We start from the raw sequence: 18374 nt of genomic DNA, 5'->3' as shown, positions 1-18374 counted from the left end.
TGGTTTCATCTGACCATAACACATTCTCCCAGTCTTCTTCTGGATCATCCAAATGCTCTCTAGCGAACCGCAGCCTGGCCTGGACATGTACTTTCTTCAGCAGGGGGACACGTCTGGCAGTGCAGGATTTGAGTCCCTGGCGGTGCATTGTGTTACTGATAGTAGCTTTTGTTACTGTGTTCCCAGCTTTGGATTTTTGCTCACCGTTCTTGTTATCATTTTGACGCCACGGGGTGAGATCTTGCATAGAGCCCAGATCGAGGGAGATTATCAGTGGTCTTGTGTGTCTTCTATTTTCTATTAATTGCTCCCACAGTTGATTTCTTTACACCAAGCGTTTTACCTATTACCTATCTACAATTTTGTCTCTGGTGTCCTTCAACAGCTCTTTGGTCTTGGCCATAGTGGAGTTTGGAGTGTGACTGACTGAGATTGTGGACAGGTCTCTTTTGTACCGATAACGAGTTAAAACAGGTGCCATTAATACAAGTAACAAGTGGAGCCTCGTTAGACCTCGTTAGAAGAAGTTAAACCATTTTTGACAGCCAGAAATCTTGCTTGTTTGTAGGTGGCCACTTATGTTCCACTCTAATTTGGATATAAATTCTTTAAAAATCAAACAATGTGATTTTCTGTTTTTTTCCCCCCACATTCTGTCTCTCATGGTTGAGGTTTACCCATGTTGACAATTACAGGCCTCTCTAATATTTTCAAGTAGGAGAACTTGCACAATTAGTGGTTGACTAAATACTTATTTACCCCACTGTCTTGGTGAGAAATGTAGCCCTGGCCGCCGTTCACCCAATCTGTTTGGTCTTATTAATGTCCCGTTCTCAGCAAAAAGTGTACATGCAGTTTATGCTGTTATATCGCCTCTACCAATATTGAGACCAAACCTACACCCTTGCATTCACAGCCCAAAACGAAAAGCAACTACATTCAGGCGTGCATGAAAGTCGCAAACTTGTAGTTGAACTTGAAGTAATAAGATGATTTACAGTCCTTATACCCAATTCCAGCAATCAGTTCATCTGTCATGTTCCTTTCCTCTCTTTCCGTTGTGTGCAGGCATCACCAGGAAGAATCCTCGCTCTCCGCTGTCAGATCTTCAAGGCGCCAACACCCTCAATGAGAAAGCCAGCTGGTGAGTCCTCAAAGTCATCCATCTCCTGACTTATAAATCACAAAGCCAGTAGCTGCCGACACGTCGTGTTCCCTCATTTTGCTGCGGAATCCAATTTGGAAGCCCGTCTGAGGATTTTCTCATTCCTCTTCCTCCGCAGGGATGGCTTCGGCGTCGGCTGCAACGGTCGCGGCTCGAAGTCGGGACGTCTGTCTTCCACAGGAAGCCCGACGGCCTTGGGAGAGGACGGCATCTTTGTCAACTCGTCCAACAGCAAACTCCTGGAACGAGCTCAGGGAATTCTACTGTGAGAAGCACAACCATCATACTGTGGAGTCAGATTAATTATTTGCAATGTGCTGGCGTTATCTAGTGTTGGGGGTCGGGAGTGCACGCACTCGTTTTAATTTAATTACAGATCTGGTCAATGAATCACCTTTAATGGCTGCCAATGTTTTAGTGTTTGAAAATTGGAAAATTATATATATTTTTTAGGGCTGTCAAACGACTAAAATTTGTAATCGGGTTAATTACAGCTTAAAAATTAATCGTAATTAAACGCAATTCAAACCGTCTATAAAATATGCCATATTTTTCTGTAAATTATTGTTGGAATGGAAAGATAAGACACAAGATGGATATATACATTCAACATACGATAAATAAGTACTGTATTTGTTTATTATAACAATAAATCAACAAGATGGCATTACCATTATTAACATTCTCTTAAAGTGATCCATGGATAGAAAGACTTGTAGTTCTTAAAAGATAAATGTTAGTACAAGTTATAGAAATTTTATATTAAAACCCCACGTAACGTTTCCGTTTTATTAAAATTTGTAAAATGTTCAATCAAAAAATAAACTAGTAGCTCGCCATTGTTGATGTCAATAATAACACCATGCTCACTCCCCAAACCCATAAAGTCATTTGGACCCAAGCACCAGCAGAGGGCGCCAAACACCAAAAAACAAGTAACAAGCAGACATTACACTGCTGTCATTTTAATCTGTTTGAGCGGGGCATGTGTGTTAATTGCGGCAAATATTTTAACGTGATTAATTTAAAAAATTAATTACCGCCCGTTAATGCGATAATTTTGACAGCCCTAAAAATTATATATGTTTTGCTTCATTTCTTTAAAAAAAAAAAAAAAAAATCTTTTGGGGGAAGTTACTGACTCTGCAATAACATCTATCGAATTTCTCCCTTTTTCTAGGAGAAACAAAAACTGCAAAACCAAACCCAGCCTCCCCAAGGTAGGACCCATCAACACATGTTTCAACTTTTTTACCCAATTATTATTTTTTTAAATGTGTCTATTCTATTTTCACTTTTACAATTGGTAGCACTTGTTAGACGTGAAATCTCTTCGCCACCTAAGCAGTGTGACGCTCCACGACCGCATCACCAAGTCGCTGCTTCACCTGCACAAGAAGAAGAAACCGCCTAGCATCAGTGCACAGTTCCAGGTCAGTACTCACTCTTTAGTTTCCTTAACGTCTTTTGGTGGAGATGACATAATTTTAATAAAAAAGCAGGCTTAAAGTGCTTTTTTCGTCAACACAATCCTGATAAGTCATCAAAACTAGAGGAGCAGTCTGAGAGAGCAGCTGCCTAAGATGGCAAATTAAAAGCATCCCTAGTATCTGTGACCTTTGACCTTGAACGCTTTTTCTTGTCAGCTTATCACCTACCCTGCAAATTGGAGTTAAATAGGCTCATTTGTTATCAGGTTAAAGCGAAATTGCTTTTCTGACCTCTGTGACCTTTGACCCCATGATCCCAAAATGTGATCACTTCTTCCATTTTATATTATAAACGTATCCTGCAAATTATATTAATCCCTTTATTCTGTCTTGAGTTATCTTGGGCAAAAAACATATAAACAGGCATGCGAAAACGAATACATAACCTCTGCCTTCTGTAGGTTTCACCTACTGGCAAATAAATGCTGTCAGACCTCCCACTCCAAATTGATAGGACAGCTAGCGCCATCAGTGGCACTGAAACTGGATCATTAAATGCCAAGCATCCCAATGTAAATGCATTGTTCTTCTTTCCTGGTCAGTGGCAGACAATGAAGTACGTTAATACTAAAATTAGTATTGACTAGGCATGTGGCAGTATTATAACCTTAAGCAAAAATACCGCGGTTTCACAGTATCACAGTATTGCACTTATAGCTCTAAAATGTGGTATTTTCAGATGTATGGGTTAAAAAAATTTTTTACAACATACTTGCAAATTGGAACATCAGCAATAATATAACGTTTTTAAAAAAGTTAAAAAGTGACAAAAAATAGATAATATTGTAATAAATAGAACTTATAGACTAAACCCAAAGCCACAGCTCAAGTTGCTCAAAATTAGAACAAGAAAAACAACAACAACAAAAAGAACTGGACATAAACAATATATGATCAAATTGATTTTATGTAAAACACATACCACTACTACTATTAATATTAATTAGTTGAATACTAATGGGGAGCAAGAATAAGGGACAGAGCGTGTGTGTATGACTTGTATCATTATTTACACATTATACACACACACACACACACCCTCTCTCAACACAGAAAGTCTCCAGAGAGAAAAAAACACTACAGGCTGTATGATAAAAATGTCATTTTAAACAGATGTATACAATGGTGGAAGACTTTACAAAAGTAGGCTAATGGTAGAGAAGAAACTAGTTAGCCATCTTGAGGTGCGAACTAGCCACATTTTCTGCCTCGTTAACAAGCTTATGTTATAGTACAGTGGTACCTCTACATACGAAGTTAATTCGTTCCAGGACCTTGTTTGTAAGTCGAAATGGTCGTATGTCGAGCAGGATTTTCCCATAGGAATACATTATAAGTCCATTAATTCGTTCCACAGCCCAAAAACCTACAGTAAATCCTTAATAAATACTGCTGGTACTATTAAAAATGGCAATTAAACATAGCAAAACAAATAAGTTATGAATAAAAATCGGAATAATATAATAATAATAATAATAATTAATAATCATTCCTGTAAATAATGTAACGAATCGGATTCTAATGTGGCGGACACTTTTTGCTGTACCTGAACGCACCGCGGGGCTGACATCACAGTGAGATAGGTCAGTGCGGTAGAGATAATACTTTCGTTTTCTCAAGAGCACAGTCAACCGCGGAGGGAAATGGACGTTTTGTGTTGAATAAGTTCTTAAATAAATGATAAAAACGTGACAAAGCTGGCGATTTCCTTGGCGACGTTACCACAATAATATTGTCACCTTAACTTAGAAAGACTGGCGAACGGTGATCGGAAGAGGACCGTGGAGCTGTATTGTTGAGCCAGCTCATGGGTGCGCACCCCAGCGCTCATATTTTTATATAATTTGCATTTTCATTTCAAAGGTAAGCATCACTTTTTTCCTTGTTTGACCAACTGTACCAAAGTTTTGAAAATCTGTGTTGATTTCTCACACATGAAAATCCGCCATGCGTTCGTTTGCGGTGCTGTCATGTCGTCGTATTTGGAGCATGTCGTCGGATGTAGAAACAAATGGCGAGTCAAATTTTACGTCGGATGTCGAAAAGATCGGGTGTCGAAGCGATCGTATGTCGAGGTACCACTGTATTTGTTTTACCATCACTGGACGAACTAAACACGCTGGAATGAACTCTTGTAGCTGGTGAGAAACTTTCATGACAGCGTTTACTTACCTTAAATTTTGTGTAAAATGACAGATGATGGTCACATAAATATGAAATAATGTTGGAGGTGTTGCCTCCCCTGGCAACCACCCTCCGCAAGCATATCTTGCATGTCGGCTGTCCTTCGTCCTTTAAGCTGATGTACTCCCATACTAGCGACTTTGTCTTTTTTGAGGGGGGAACGCTCAGGTGTAGTTTCACCACCTTCAGCCATTGTGTCTACTTTACAGCATAACGACAGAGTCGTGTCACTGACAGACACTGGACAGAGCAACATGCGCAGGGGAAGGGTGAGCGCTGCCGCTCTAAGCCACGGATTTCTCTCTGCATACTTGGGACATAAATAAAAGCTAATACAGTACTACGGTATGATGGAAAATTTTAGTGGTTTTGAAACTGGCGTTTTCATACCACGGCAAACCTTGAAACTAGTAACTGGCACATGCCTAGTATTCACATAAAAAGTGATTGCAGTATAGTTAAAATTTTCTTTTCTGGTCCCTTAGCATATGAAATTGGGTTGCGCCAAACAACATTTCAATACATAAATTATAGGAAATGTACCATTAAATATTCTTGATTCAGCTCAAACTGTGAACAGACGCACTCCTCTGAGCTCCAAAGAGCAACTTATCTCAACCGATAAGCGCTCAGGGCCAACTCAGGGCCAGCAAGCTCGACTCCCAGTATGGCTCCAAAGAATTTGAAACCTGGAGACTTGGATGAAATAAAATCCTCCATACAGAAATTGGAGGTCTCCTTGACTGGCTTGATTTAAAACCAGAATCAAGAAATCGTCAGAGAGCTCCTGTATGCGCGCTGAAAACGAGAAACTCAAGCAGGCGGTCGAGGAGAGAGATGTTCGCATCAAGAGGCTGGAAATTTTGGCTGACGATCTCGACCAGTGCCGACGCGCAAATGAGCTCATCATTTCTGGATTACAACTGACGCCTAGCCCAGGTGATACAGTGGCGCAACTGGCAATTGCTAAGATGAAAGAGTATGGAATAAACATGGAACCGCTGGACATCCGTCGCTGCTTTCTGCTCCCATCTGGGGGGAGAGGACCGGCGACAGTGCTCATGAAGCTGACAGACCACAAGACCAAGACTGCCCTGCTTAACCAGCGCCGCCACCTGAAATGGTCCAAGATTTTTTTTAATGACAACTTGACTCGCCGAAATGCCGAAATTGCAGGAAAAGCACGTCAACTCAAGAAAGCTGGGAAAATAGCCAACACCTGGGTCTCGGATTGCAGGATCCTTGTCAAGACGCAAGATATGAAGATTAAAGCTATTAGGAGTCTTGACCAGCTGACCTCACTTGAAAATTAACGATGGCATCTGAAACCACACTTCTGGACCACAACTTCTACAATAGCTGGATAACTGTAAATACTACACAGCGGACCAGTATAACAACTCGTGGATGTGGACAGTAAGCTGAAACTTGTCAACGGCAGGAGTCTCTACAAGAATTTTGAACACATTAAGGATTATCTACTAAAGATAACAAAGGCTCTGACTTTAATTTGCACGGATATAACATGGCACAAATGAATCGGGCATCCAAGGGGGAGGGGGTGTTGCAATTATGATTGACAATCTCCTGGAATGTATTACAATTGAGCTCCTTATCCCCAATTGTAAAAACATAATTATCTGCTGTGTCTACCGAGCTCCTGATTCAAATGTCCAGCTTACTGAGTATATGGAAAAGATAGTGTATAAAGCGAAATATAAGCATGTCTTTTGTTGTGGAGACATTAAATCTTGATTTTCCTCATACATTCATGTATGATGAAACTGTTACAGTGATCTTTGTGTGCGCCAATTGTTGCCACCATGTACACCTTAGGAATGTATCCTTTTAAGAGACTTATAAGAAAAGCATTTTGAGTTGCTACTCACACCAGCTGTGATAACACATAATCACTTTTGCCACACACATAGCCACAACAAAATGTTCCCACGGCAAACAGATGCTAAAATGTCAGGGACATGACAAAGCATAACCTTTTACGCCCTGAAATTAATCGAGCTGCTTGACTGGACGCTGAGTTATTGTAAACCCAGATTGTTGATTGTGTTATTGTACAGTTTGTGGCCATCTGATGTATGTACCATGTCTGAATGTGGGTCTTTAGTTGTATGGGGGACGGGAAACTGATAAGCATATGCTTCCTCCCGTCTGCCTTTGTCTTCTTCTTCGGTTCCTTCGGGTAAATCATATCACATTTTGTAATTGTCAATGATTGTCAATGATACCGGTGATGATGACAATAAATATTTCATTCATTCATTCAAAAAAAACGTTTATTGTTGAACTGGATGAATCCAATTTTATGATGCTGCATTACACTTTTTTAATTCTTAAAAATTATAAAGTGCACAAAACATAGCATAAAGGATTGGACTGAAGTAGCATAATTTTCGTTCTACAAACCAGTACTTTTTTTCCCTCATTTTGAATCCCGTGGCTTATAGTTCACTGCGTCTAATTTTTAAAAAATATTTATTTGGGTTAATACGTAACACTTTATTTGACAGCGCCGTCATAATACTGCCATAAGAGCGTCATAATTATGACATGACATTATCATGGGCATTAATGAATGCTTATGATAGATGTCATTAAGTGTCATCCGGCAAATTACGTCACTAACTCCATTTACATCCAGTAGAGATATTTTACATCCATTCAAAAGGGAGATCATTTGCCGGATGACACAAAATGACATCTGTCGTAAGCATTTGCTCATGCTCATGGCAGTGCCATGTCATAATTATGATGGTCTTGTGACAGTCTTATGGCGCCACTGTCAAATAAAGTGTTACCAAATTCCATAACTACCAATTAATGAAACAACTAAAACAGTAACTGAAGAAATAATTAGCACAGAACATGAATTTTGATTTATTATTTACATCTGTAGTGCTGCAATGTATGCTAGGAGGCATGTTGGAGGACAACTGTGTTGACAGCAGCTGGCAGCAGAGGTTGACTGTCTCCCCCAAGAAAACCGTGATGGCCAAATGAAGCGTCTTGAAGCAATGGAGCTTTGTAGCCATTTGGTTCTAAGCTTCATGGTGGTTCATTTGGTCTTACGACAGTTTTATGATGCTGCTGTTAAATAAAGTGTTACCGGTGGATATCTTTTGTTGTAAATATCCCATAATACAGTGAGGACAGCTGCGGCTTAGTTCAGTGCGACTTATCGATGAACAAATGCTGTTTTAGTGTCAAATTTATTGTGCAAAAATTATAGTAATTGGATTACACACAATATAAAGAATGTTTGTGTGTGCAGGCTTCCCTCAACAAACTAATGGAGACTCTTAACCAATCAGAGCCATACTTTGTCAAGTGTATCCGCTCTAATGCTGAGAAGGTAAAAAGAAAAAACGTCACAGATGTAATGTCTTTTCATTGCTTTGCAGTTTAAGTCAAACTAAAACACTATTTCTTCTCTGTCATTAGCTACCGTTACGTTTTAATGACAGCTTAGTGCTCAGACAGCTGCGGTACACAGGCATGTTGGAAACGGTCCGTATCCGACAGTCGGGATACAGCATCAAGTACACTTTCCAGGTAAAGTTCAAGCTTCTTAAAAACCCTAGAAGGCCATTTTTGTGATCTGTTCATAAATATATGAATAATGTTGGAAGTGAAGTGCTGAAAACATGTACAAAGACTGGAAATTTTGTTCTAAAGTGCTCTTTGTTTTCCCAGGATTTTGTTCGTCACTTTCATGTGCTGCTCCCTCGAGGCACCAGCGCGACCAAGTCGGGCATTCGGGAGTTCTTCAGGCAGATCCACCTGATGCCCGCTGGCTACCAAGTGGGCAATACAACGGTAGATAAACCTGAAAACTCTTCCTCACGTCATCTTGTCACAAGTGAATCCAATCAAATTTTCACCGTTTAGGTATTCCTGCGAGAGGCGGAGCGTCAACGTCTTCAGACGCTCCTCCACCAGGAAGTTCTGCGGCGTATCGTCACGCTGCAGCGCCGCTTCCGAGCGGTCCTGGAAAGGAAGAACTTTGTCAGAATGAGGCAGAGTGCACATGTTATCCAGGTAAACATTTTTGTTAGCAAAGTTAGCTTACCTCTTTGCCTAAAAAATTAGGCCTTCAACTTGATTTTCTTCATCCGTTCTGCAGCGATGGTGGCGTAACTGCCTTCTCAGAGAATCCGCTATGGATCTGAAAATTCAGGAGCAAGCGGTTATTTGCATTCAAGCGTCCTGGAGGTGCTGCAGGCAGCGCCGGAGGTTCGTGCGGTGGCGGCACTCGGCCGTGGCGATCCAGAGAAGTTGGAGGATCTGCCGCCGTCGAAGGATCGCAGCGGCCGTCACGGTGCAGGCGGCCTGGAGGGGATTCGTACAGAGGAGACACTACTGTGAGATGTACAGGACTGTGGTGCAGCTACAAGCCATGGGAAGAGGATACCTGGCCCGGCAAAGGTGCAGAAAGTTGTCAGTTCTTGTGCGTTATTGGATAAACTGGGATCGGACTTAAATGTGCCTGATTTACTTGAAACTGGAACAGTAGGGCCTAAATTGAAGGTGCTCTTGGTGTGGGTGTAGCACGTAGTTTTCTATACTAAAATTTGGATCTTTTACATAGATGCCAAATAGTATACACCGTTGGTAAAGAGTTTCACGCGATAGGTAACATGTAGGGTTGAAATTTCTACCAGAAATTGAATGGCATGACTCCTTCTTGTGACTGACTCCAAGTCAGCCCTTTAATCATGTCGAAGCTCCAACATTACATTGCTCCATAGACAATATGTTGTGCTGAATTTTGTTCCTGGCATTTCAAGAACACAAGCAGAAAGCATCTGCTCTTCCCGTCATCTCACATTTTGCCGACTCATCGTCCACAGTAACTGTAGTCAAGGTCACACAGTTGTGCTGTTTTTGCCTTTACAGACAGGCTATTTAAAGACTCAAAATGAGTCAATCCAATTTGGTTAAACTGCATTTTATGGCATTTGCAGTCTCAGGTCAACCCGGTTCGTAAGGCAGCTTCCTCAAATGTTTGCATGAGCTATCACGTTTTTTACCCGTGTTTACTGCATGCGCAAAAAATTTGTAAATTGGAGCTGCCATACAATCTTTTTCCAAATCTTCAGGTTCCGAGAGCTCAAGCAGCGGTATGAACCACAAACACCCATCCTTCCAGAACCCAATCATGACCTCGCCTCATCAGAACAAGAAGGGGTGCAGAACATCTCTGAAGAACCACCTGAAGACTCCACACACTCTGAGAAAGAGTCGGATAGACGTCGGAGTATGGACGAGGCAAGCCACAAGACCAGATCCAAGAGAGAAAGCAGGCGGATGAGAGAATTAGAACAAGCTCAGTTCAGTTTGGAGCTTCTCAAGGTTCGCGCTGGTAGCGTCGTTGCACCACCTCAAGGCGAGATAGGACCAGATAGCAGTACCTGTCCGCTGGTGGACCTTTGCGAGCCTTCTACTTATAGGTCTCCTGAAAATGTTGAAATACTCACTGTTGAGGACATGGAGACTGACGGTTCAGGAGGTTTTGGGTCCAAGTTGACTACGCCTCTGGAACAAGAGCCTATCAGAGATTCAAACCACAATGAAAAGCCTAGGACTGGGTCTCCTCTTAGGACTGAGAGTCCAAGAGCAACATTTTACATTGCTTCTGATCAAAGTCCTGTGCGAGAGCCGAAATGTGAAAGCCCTGGTAAATCTTACAATGACAGAAGGGACTCTACCTCTCGAAAACCTGTCGTGGTCTTGATCAGCATGCAAAAGGAAATTCCTCTGGAAGAAGGTATCCTTATATCCCGAACTCCAGAAAATACCTCTCAACATAGAGACACACCAAATTCCCAACAAGTTCACATATCAGGTTTAGAGGTAGGGTCTATGTTTGAACCAGCAAATGAAAGGACTACACTAAAGATCTTTGGGGATGGGAAATCCTCTGCTCTTGTAGCAAGTCCAGAGGTTCCTAACCTTTGCTCCTCAGAAGTGGACATCAAGATCACCCTGGAGCCCAAACCAGGTGCTACCCCCGTTCACATGAGTCAGCAGGAGAAGAAAATTGGTTCTCCCAGCCCGGTCCTTGACACTAAACCACCCAAAGCCCAGAAGAAGAGCTCGGCCCAGACTGTGATCGTCAACATGATGGAAAAACCCTCCAACACTGTGTTCTCGCCGCCTCGACGCAAGCTGCCTTTTTCCAAGTAAGTCCAAACTGGTTCCAGATTTGTTCACCATAGAGCTTTTCACTATGCTGTCATGCAACATTACAAAATGGTCAATTCCAGTACACAGATAGCAGACCGATGTTGAAAAGATGTTGAATCAACATTCCGCTGTCGATTGTGGTGAAGTGAGTTTCTCAACCAATCTCAAACCAAATTAGGGCTACATGCAGGAACGGAGCTAGCTACGATGGAAAAATGCCCGCACTAGCTTAGTGTTCAATTAATTGATTTAGACGAGGCTCGATAATGTAATATCTAGCGATTTTAGCACTTGAATTGGAAAAGGAATATAGTTTGTCTGAACTTCTCCTTGGCTAACATCCAAGCTAAGTTGGTCTCCGCTTGAATGCCAATCGCAGCAAATGCAGTGTTTCTTACAATTTTGGCAACTTTGTCACATTGTGTCAGGCAAAGGGTTTTATACTGTATAAAAGTAATCATGACAAACGTGGTTCTTTCTACCAAATCATTGCTGCTTAGGGCTATGAAGAATCCAAGCAGACTTACCTTTAAAAATGGCTATCTTTAAATGAGGCGTTTCCAGAGAAGTTCGTTCGGGGTTTGTCACTGTTTTCCCGGTCAACCAAGAACGCAACAATTTTTCGACCAAAACTCCCGCTCATCCATATTTCGATGACTTTTCAATCATATTTCCCAGTCAATCATAAATCAAGTACAGTGGTACCTTTACATACGAAGTTAATCCGTTCCAGCACCTTGTTTGTAAGTCGAAATGGTCGTATGTCGAGCAGGATTTTCCCATAGGAATACATTATAATTCCATTAATTCGTTCCACAGCCCAAAAAACTTCACTAAATCCTTAAAAAATACTGCTGGTACTATTACAAATGGCAATTACACATAGCAAAACAAATACATTATAAATCAAAATCGGAATAATAATAATAATAATTCCTGTATTAATGTAACGAATCGGGTTCTAATGTGGCGGACGTTTTTTGCTGACCCTGAACGCACCGCGGGGCTGACGTGCCAGAGGCAGACCGGTGAGCTTGAGTTTCACTTTCACTTTGAATGTTTTCTTGAGAACACCGTCAATTGCGGCAGACAGAAGTTGTTTTTGTTTTGAATAAGTTGTGAAATAAATGATAAAAACGTGGCGAAGTTGGCGATTTCTCTGGAGATGTTACCACAATAAGAATTGTCAGCTTAACTTATAAAGACTGGCGAACGATGGTCGGAGGAGGACCGTGGAGATGTATTGTTGAGCCATTTCACGGATGCCCACCCTACGCTCATATTTTTCTGTCATTTGCATCTTCATTTAGAAGGTAAGCGTCAACTTTTTCCTTGTTTCACCACCTGTACCAACCTTTTCTGAAACCAGTGTTGATTTGCCACACAAGAAAATCCGCCGTGCATTCGTCTGCGGTGCTGCCATTGTCGTCGTATTTCGAGCATGTCGTCGGATGTAGAAACAAATGGCGAGTCAAATTTTACGTCGGATGTCGAAAGGTTCGTGTGTCGAAGCGATCATACGTAGAGGTACCACTGTATTTGTCAACATTAGTTAATCAACTATAAAATAATGTTAACCCAACCATTGCCTGACATACCATAGAACTATGCTGTTTCAACGTCACTGTCACGTGTCATCGGTATTTGCAACATTGATTCAACATTGTTTGGTTGACATTGAAATTTTCGACTATATACTGATTATTTTGATGGAAAATCAACATTTATTCAATGTCGGTCTGCTATCTGGTTATGGATTTAACTCTAAGCCATTCTTACAGGTCAGACAAGGATTTGGTCAATCAGGAAAGGTCGTTCTCAATGTTCAGAGATGATTCCAGGACCAGAGAGGTAGATCTACACTAACTTATACATTTGACATGCTGCACTTAGACATACTGTACTTTATAACAGTGGTTCTCAAAGTGTGGTATACGAAAAGTTATTAACTGAAATGTTAGAAATGTCTAAAAAGGATAACAACATTTAACACACAATCCTTAACTCTTTGGTTGCCATTGATTGTGATAGATGTCCAATCCACTTCGACTGGGGAGGTCTGATAGCAATTGTCCGATCACTGCCAACCCTTCCCAGTTAAAAAGGATTGGACGTCTATCGCCATCAATGGTGTTTTCATTGTAAGTACTTTTCTTTTATTAACTACCACAACACATTTGCCATCAATGCTATACGTATACGTGGGCTGGCAGTGAATGAGTTTAGTAATCTAAACGCAGTGGTAATGTCACATTGTGGCTTATTTAAAAAAAATAATAATAATTTAAAAAAAAAAAAAAAAAAGAAGATAAAACATTTTTTATCATGAAACTTTTGGCCTACACTCCTGTATTCTAAAGTTTGCCATGATAGTGTTATTCAGACAGCCAAACTGTAAAAAAATATATCTACCGGTACCTATTACTCATGCTAGCATTACTAATGCTCGCTAAAGATTTTAAGTAGACATAACTAAAATTCTTAAGTTATCTTAAGAAACTTTTATCAAGTTAGCTTGCATGATGAAGTTTGTGGTTCATATTGAAATTTAAGTTAGTGAATTTAGCTGCTAATGCTAACTTCTTAAGTAACTTAATTATTTTGATTATGTCTAACTCCTTTTATCAAGTTAATAATGTGAACATGATTAAATGAGCTGAATTAACTTGCATGGTGAAGTTTGTGGTTCCTACTTATTGAAATTTAAGTTTGTGAATTTAGCTTGAGCCTCACTCCTAATGCTAACTTCCTAAGTAACTTATTTTGATTATGTCTAACTCCTTTTATCAAGTTAATAATGTGAACATGATTATATGAGTTAAATTAACTCACATGGTGAAGTATGTGGTTCATACTTATTGAAATTTAAGTTAGTGAATTTAGCCTTAGCCTCATTCCTAATGCTAACATCCAGGATGTTTAGCTCAGTTATCTATGTGCTCCACTGCGGCAGTTTTTAAAAAAAATTTGATTGGCGAGTTGTCCATAAAAAACTTGAACATTCAAGTTTAATTAGTTAACATGAAATTTCAAGTTCTGCCAAGCACTTCTTGAGGTGTTACTTGCTGTAAAATATCCGAGAACCACTTGAACTATACTACCCAAGCGTGTTTCCACCCTAAGTTTTCAAGTCCACCAATTTTTTTTTTTTTCTTACCAATTACAACTAAAGTGATATTTTGTCTAACATTTTATTAAAGAACAAGGGAACTCTTTTAAATGGTGGGACAAAAAGGCTTGCAGTACAGTATTGTGAAAATGAGCTGTGATTGCCCGGCAGCAGGTGGGCCGTCCGGTCCCAAAAAAGAAAGCGCGTATGTCCCGGACACGCTCCGACTTCCTCACGCGCTGTAACTCGGAGGGAGCGACGCAGTCAGATGATGACGACGAATACTACGTCCTTGCTCATTCCCGCACGCTGCCCCCTACCTTGTGCCCCCCACGCGCCCGCTCCAGGGCTGACTGTCACAGTGACTCCGAGATGGTAAATCACATGACCTCCCGGACCCCGGCCTCCTCCGTTTTCCCGCCACTTCCGCCAACTTCTCGGAGAGGAACCTTTTAACATCACAACTTCTGTCTGTAACGACAAATAAACAAGTTTCTCTCTGCTTAGAAACAGCATAGCTACGACGAGGACAATGCGAGCTGCTGCACGGCCGAGAATAGAATTTGTACTGCTGCATGCCGGAATGGTTCAAAACTTTCAACTAATGACGCTTGAGCCGGAGCAAAACATCCAGTGATTCTTCTTTCTTTTTCACTAATCAACGTGCAATACAGCATGAATAGACGTTATGAACACCACTCATTAAAAAGCTTGGGATGTTTATTTTTCAGGTAAAATTTGACCACAGTATTGCTGTATGATATGATGATGATGATGATATTTCTCCAACATGATATAAAACTTTTTATCGACGATTTAAATGTATATGGTCATTGTCACCGTAAATAGACCTGTTCGTGTAATGCTCATTTTGGCCGGCAGATGGCGCCCAATTTGCACTGACTTGCGACACTGATGGGAGTCATTACGCCACAGTCGTACCACAAATCAGCCTCAAGATGTCCCGATCATCACTCAATTATTAGCCAATTAGCACCTCCTGCCTACCGTACGTGAGCAATGCATGCAAGACAATTGAAAATAGCAACACATATTGCCCCAATATAGTTTATCTACTTGTAAGAAGAGCGAGAACTTCCATCTGATTAAACAACAATACAACTCATTGGCTTCCTTTGACAGTGGGAGGAATGGCAGCCACCATCCCAGTTCAAATGTATGAGACGTCTACTGATAAACTTACTTAAAAGGGAATCACGTGCAGAAGGACCTATAGTTCTTAAAGGATAAATGTTAGTATGAGTTATAAGAATGTGATATTCTATTCCCTCTTAATGTTTTTGTTTTGATAAAATTTTTAAAATTGGGATAACTAATAGGTCGCAATTGTTGTTGACGACGCAATGCACTCTAGGCGGTGACGTCACTGGGCAGTGATGCTGTACCTCCATAGTGTCACTCGTTAGCTACAAAAACATGTCCTCGCTTCTGCCCTTCCAATTTGAACCCGAGCGGCAAAGTGATTGGCCTATGCTTTCGCGTGGTGTTAGAGTCATAACTTTACTTATAAAGCAATCGCAACCCACATGCGTTGTTTGTCTGTGCAGTAAAACCTGAAAAGGAAACGCAACTGAAAAAAAGGTGCGGCTGGCTTGACCACGGAATTAGAAAACGCGGCTTACTTCAGACCGTAAGCAGACAGCAATAACATAGGGATTGCGTAAAAGGGTTTATTGAACACACACAAAAACACGCAATAGCGAAAAGGGAGACACAAAAAGGGAAAACCACAGTGAGAGGCAGACAGACGAAATACAAGGCAATGATGCAACTAACAACGAAGGGATATACAAACTGTCATATGGCAGCAAGTCAAGATCTTGGCAAGCCGCCTAGGATCGGTTTAAAGGCACTGCTGATGAGCTGGAATTGGATGCAGGTACGACATTGGGAACAATCCCACATCTCTGGAACAAAACAATCTGAGCAACAACAGAATGTAACAAAATCGCACCAGTCGTCAGACTAGCTTTGCTTGCTAGCTTGCAGCTATTCTTCCAGTCCAGCCCAACCTTGTCATCACCCCCAGCGTGCATTGTCGGTCAAAACATGTACTAAATATTATAGATTTTTAAATCAATTTCAATAATGTACATGTTTCTAATAACATATTTTAGTAAAAGAGAACAATTGTGGCTTATTAGAGCCTACAAGTCTTTAAGTCCGAGGTTTCCTTTGAAGATCAGGTGACTCTGACTCAAACTCGGTTGGAAAAATACATGTTTGGCACAATACTAATATTGTCCCAATTTAAGTATATCCATTGGTAAGTAGAGAAAGTACTCCCATCTCAACAAAGAACAATTAAGCACATTGGTTGCAATTGGCAGCGCTTGCTGTCCAATTCATTTGAGGTGGGAGGGATGGCAGCGAATAAACGAATGTTCATTTGCTGCCACCCTCCCACTTCAAATGGATTAGATGTCTATTAATAATCTATTAAAAAAGTTTTCCGTTCTGGGCATTTGAGCAAAATATGTATGCTACGTGATGCTTCTGTTTACACTGGATAGTTTTACGTTTCAGCACTACTAGATACATTTAAGATGTAATCTTTTATATTATGAGATATCGATATTGTGATACAAAATGACCTATACGGTGATATATTTTTTGCATATCGCACAGCACTACAGTACAATATCCCAAACTTTTTATGAGTCGTGTAAGCCAACCATATTTGAAGGTTGCGGTTCAGGTACAATCGTTCTTACTCTTTCGTCATTGATTTCTGCAGCATCAGAGAACAATGTCCGCCATTAGAGGAACCCTGTATTATTCTGCACAGTCATTGCCATCCTGTGTTATTTTCTACAGGATTCCCACAAAGATTCTAAGAAGATCCATAAAACCATGTCATCAGGGGATCTGGGCAAAGTCGAGGTGCTGAGAAAGACCTCTAGTCAGGATGGAAGGTAGGGTTACACTAATGGAGTTAACGTTTTACAAGGCACTTATTTAACGCTTCGGCACGGTCCTCCCAGTTTAAGTGAATTCCTACACTTTTAAACCCATGTCTTGACTAATTTTTAAGCGAGAAGCCAAAGTATTGTCATTCTTGTCAATCAATGCTAAAATGTGTGTACATGTTTTTTAATTTTAGCCGGATGAGAGGGAAGATGCGGTTCTGGAGTAAGAGCAAACACAGCGGAAAGAAAGTTTCCAGGGAGAAGCCAGCCAGTAGGAACGACTGTGCTACAGAGACACCTGGTAAGTGTTGTTTTTATATTATACTAGCAGTATGGCCCGGTATTTCTTGGTTTTGTGTAACGTGAACACAGTACAGTAAGTAGACACCATAAAAGGATTAATGCGCATTCACTTTTGCATCACTATACAGTAGAGATGTCCCGATCACGTCATTTTCAAAGTATCGGAATCGGCAAAAAAATATCGGACATGCCTTTTTAAATTTTTTTTTTTTTTTTATTCAATCGTTTTCTAATTGTATTTAACGTTACAGACATAATATGTTACACTCATCTTTCAGTCTCAGTCTTTAGTTTAGGCTTAAGGTAGGGTTATCAAATTTATCCCGATAACGGCGATAGTTAATTTTTTAAAAAATGTATCACGTTAAAATATTTAACGCAATTAATGCATGCGCTGCACAACCCACTCACGCATTGTCGCGCTCAATCTGTAATGGCGCCGTTTTACCTATATAGAGAGCTAAAAGGCAGCGTAAAATGAGTAGAGTGAATTTTGGCAGCCTTTGGAGCCTTTTTTTTAATTGGCTAAAGCCTTACAATCCCTCTCCCTACGATTAGAAATATCGTGGGAAGCAATGTGGGGAAGCAAGGTAGTAACTGATCTTTTTCTTATCACCCAATGTTATTTCCCAACGCAGAGAAGATATATCAATTGGTATCACTACGCACAGTCATGGTTTGCTCTTCCCATCATGCATTTGGGCATGGCTACAGTATCATTTACTGAAAGCTCAACAAATACACTAGATGGCAATATTGAGTCACAATATACAAAGTCACATTTATCCTTTAAGAATTACAAGTCTTTCTATCCGTGGATCCCTCTCACAGAAAGAATGTTAATAATGTAAATGCCATCTTGAGGATTTATTGTCATAATAAACAAATACAGTACTTACGTACAGTATGTTGAATGTATATATTAGTCCGAATTTTATTCATTTTTTTCTTATGCATTGCCAAAATGTATATGATCGGGAAAAATTATC

The 18374-nt window shown here is 40.5% G+C and overlaps 1 protein-coding gene across 4 annotated transcripts in view; it reads left to right on the top strand.

Moving 5' to 3' along the window:
- The window catches only part of LOC130916718 (unconventional myosin-IXAa-like), a 255075-nt gene that overhangs the window by 199331 nt on the left and 37370 nt on the right, over window positions 1-18374 (top strand). For all 4 annotated transcript variants that reach the window (XM_057837631.1, XM_057837630.1, XM_057837629.1 and 1 more), the window contains 13 exons: window positions 1069-1144; window positions 1284-1430; window positions 2346-2385; window positions 2476-2598; window positions 8129-8209; window positions 8299-8409; window positions 8551-8673; window positions 8746-8895; window positions 8981-9282; window positions 9957-11039; window positions 12825-12894; window positions 16991-17088; window positions 17277-17383. In XM_057837631.1, the coding sequence (XP_057693614.1) occupies window positions 1069-1144; window positions 1284-1430; window positions 2346-2385; window positions 2476-2598; window positions 8129-8209; window positions 8299-8409; window positions 8551-8673; window positions 8746-8895; window positions 8981-9282; window positions 9957-11039; window positions 12825-12894; window positions 16991-17088; window positions 17277-17383 (2511 nt within the window). The remainder of the gene's footprint in view (window positions 1-1068; window positions 1145-1283; window positions 1431-2345; window positions 2386-2475; window positions 2599-8128; window positions 8210-8298; window positions 8410-8550; window positions 8674-8745; window positions 8896-8980; window positions 9283-9956; window positions 11040-12824; window positions 12895-16990; window positions 17089-17276; window positions 17384-18374) is intronic.

The sequence above is a fragment of the Corythoichthys intestinalis genome, chromosome 5, assembly GCF_030265065.1.
Source record: "Corythoichthys intestinalis isolate RoL2023-P3 chromosome 5, ASM3026506v1, whole genome shotgun sequence".
NCBI lineage: Eukaryota > Metazoa > Chordata > Actinopteri > Syngnathiformes > Syngnathidae > Corythoichthys > Corythoichthys intestinalis.
This window is presented reverse-complemented; position numbering and strand designations above follow the sequence as displayed.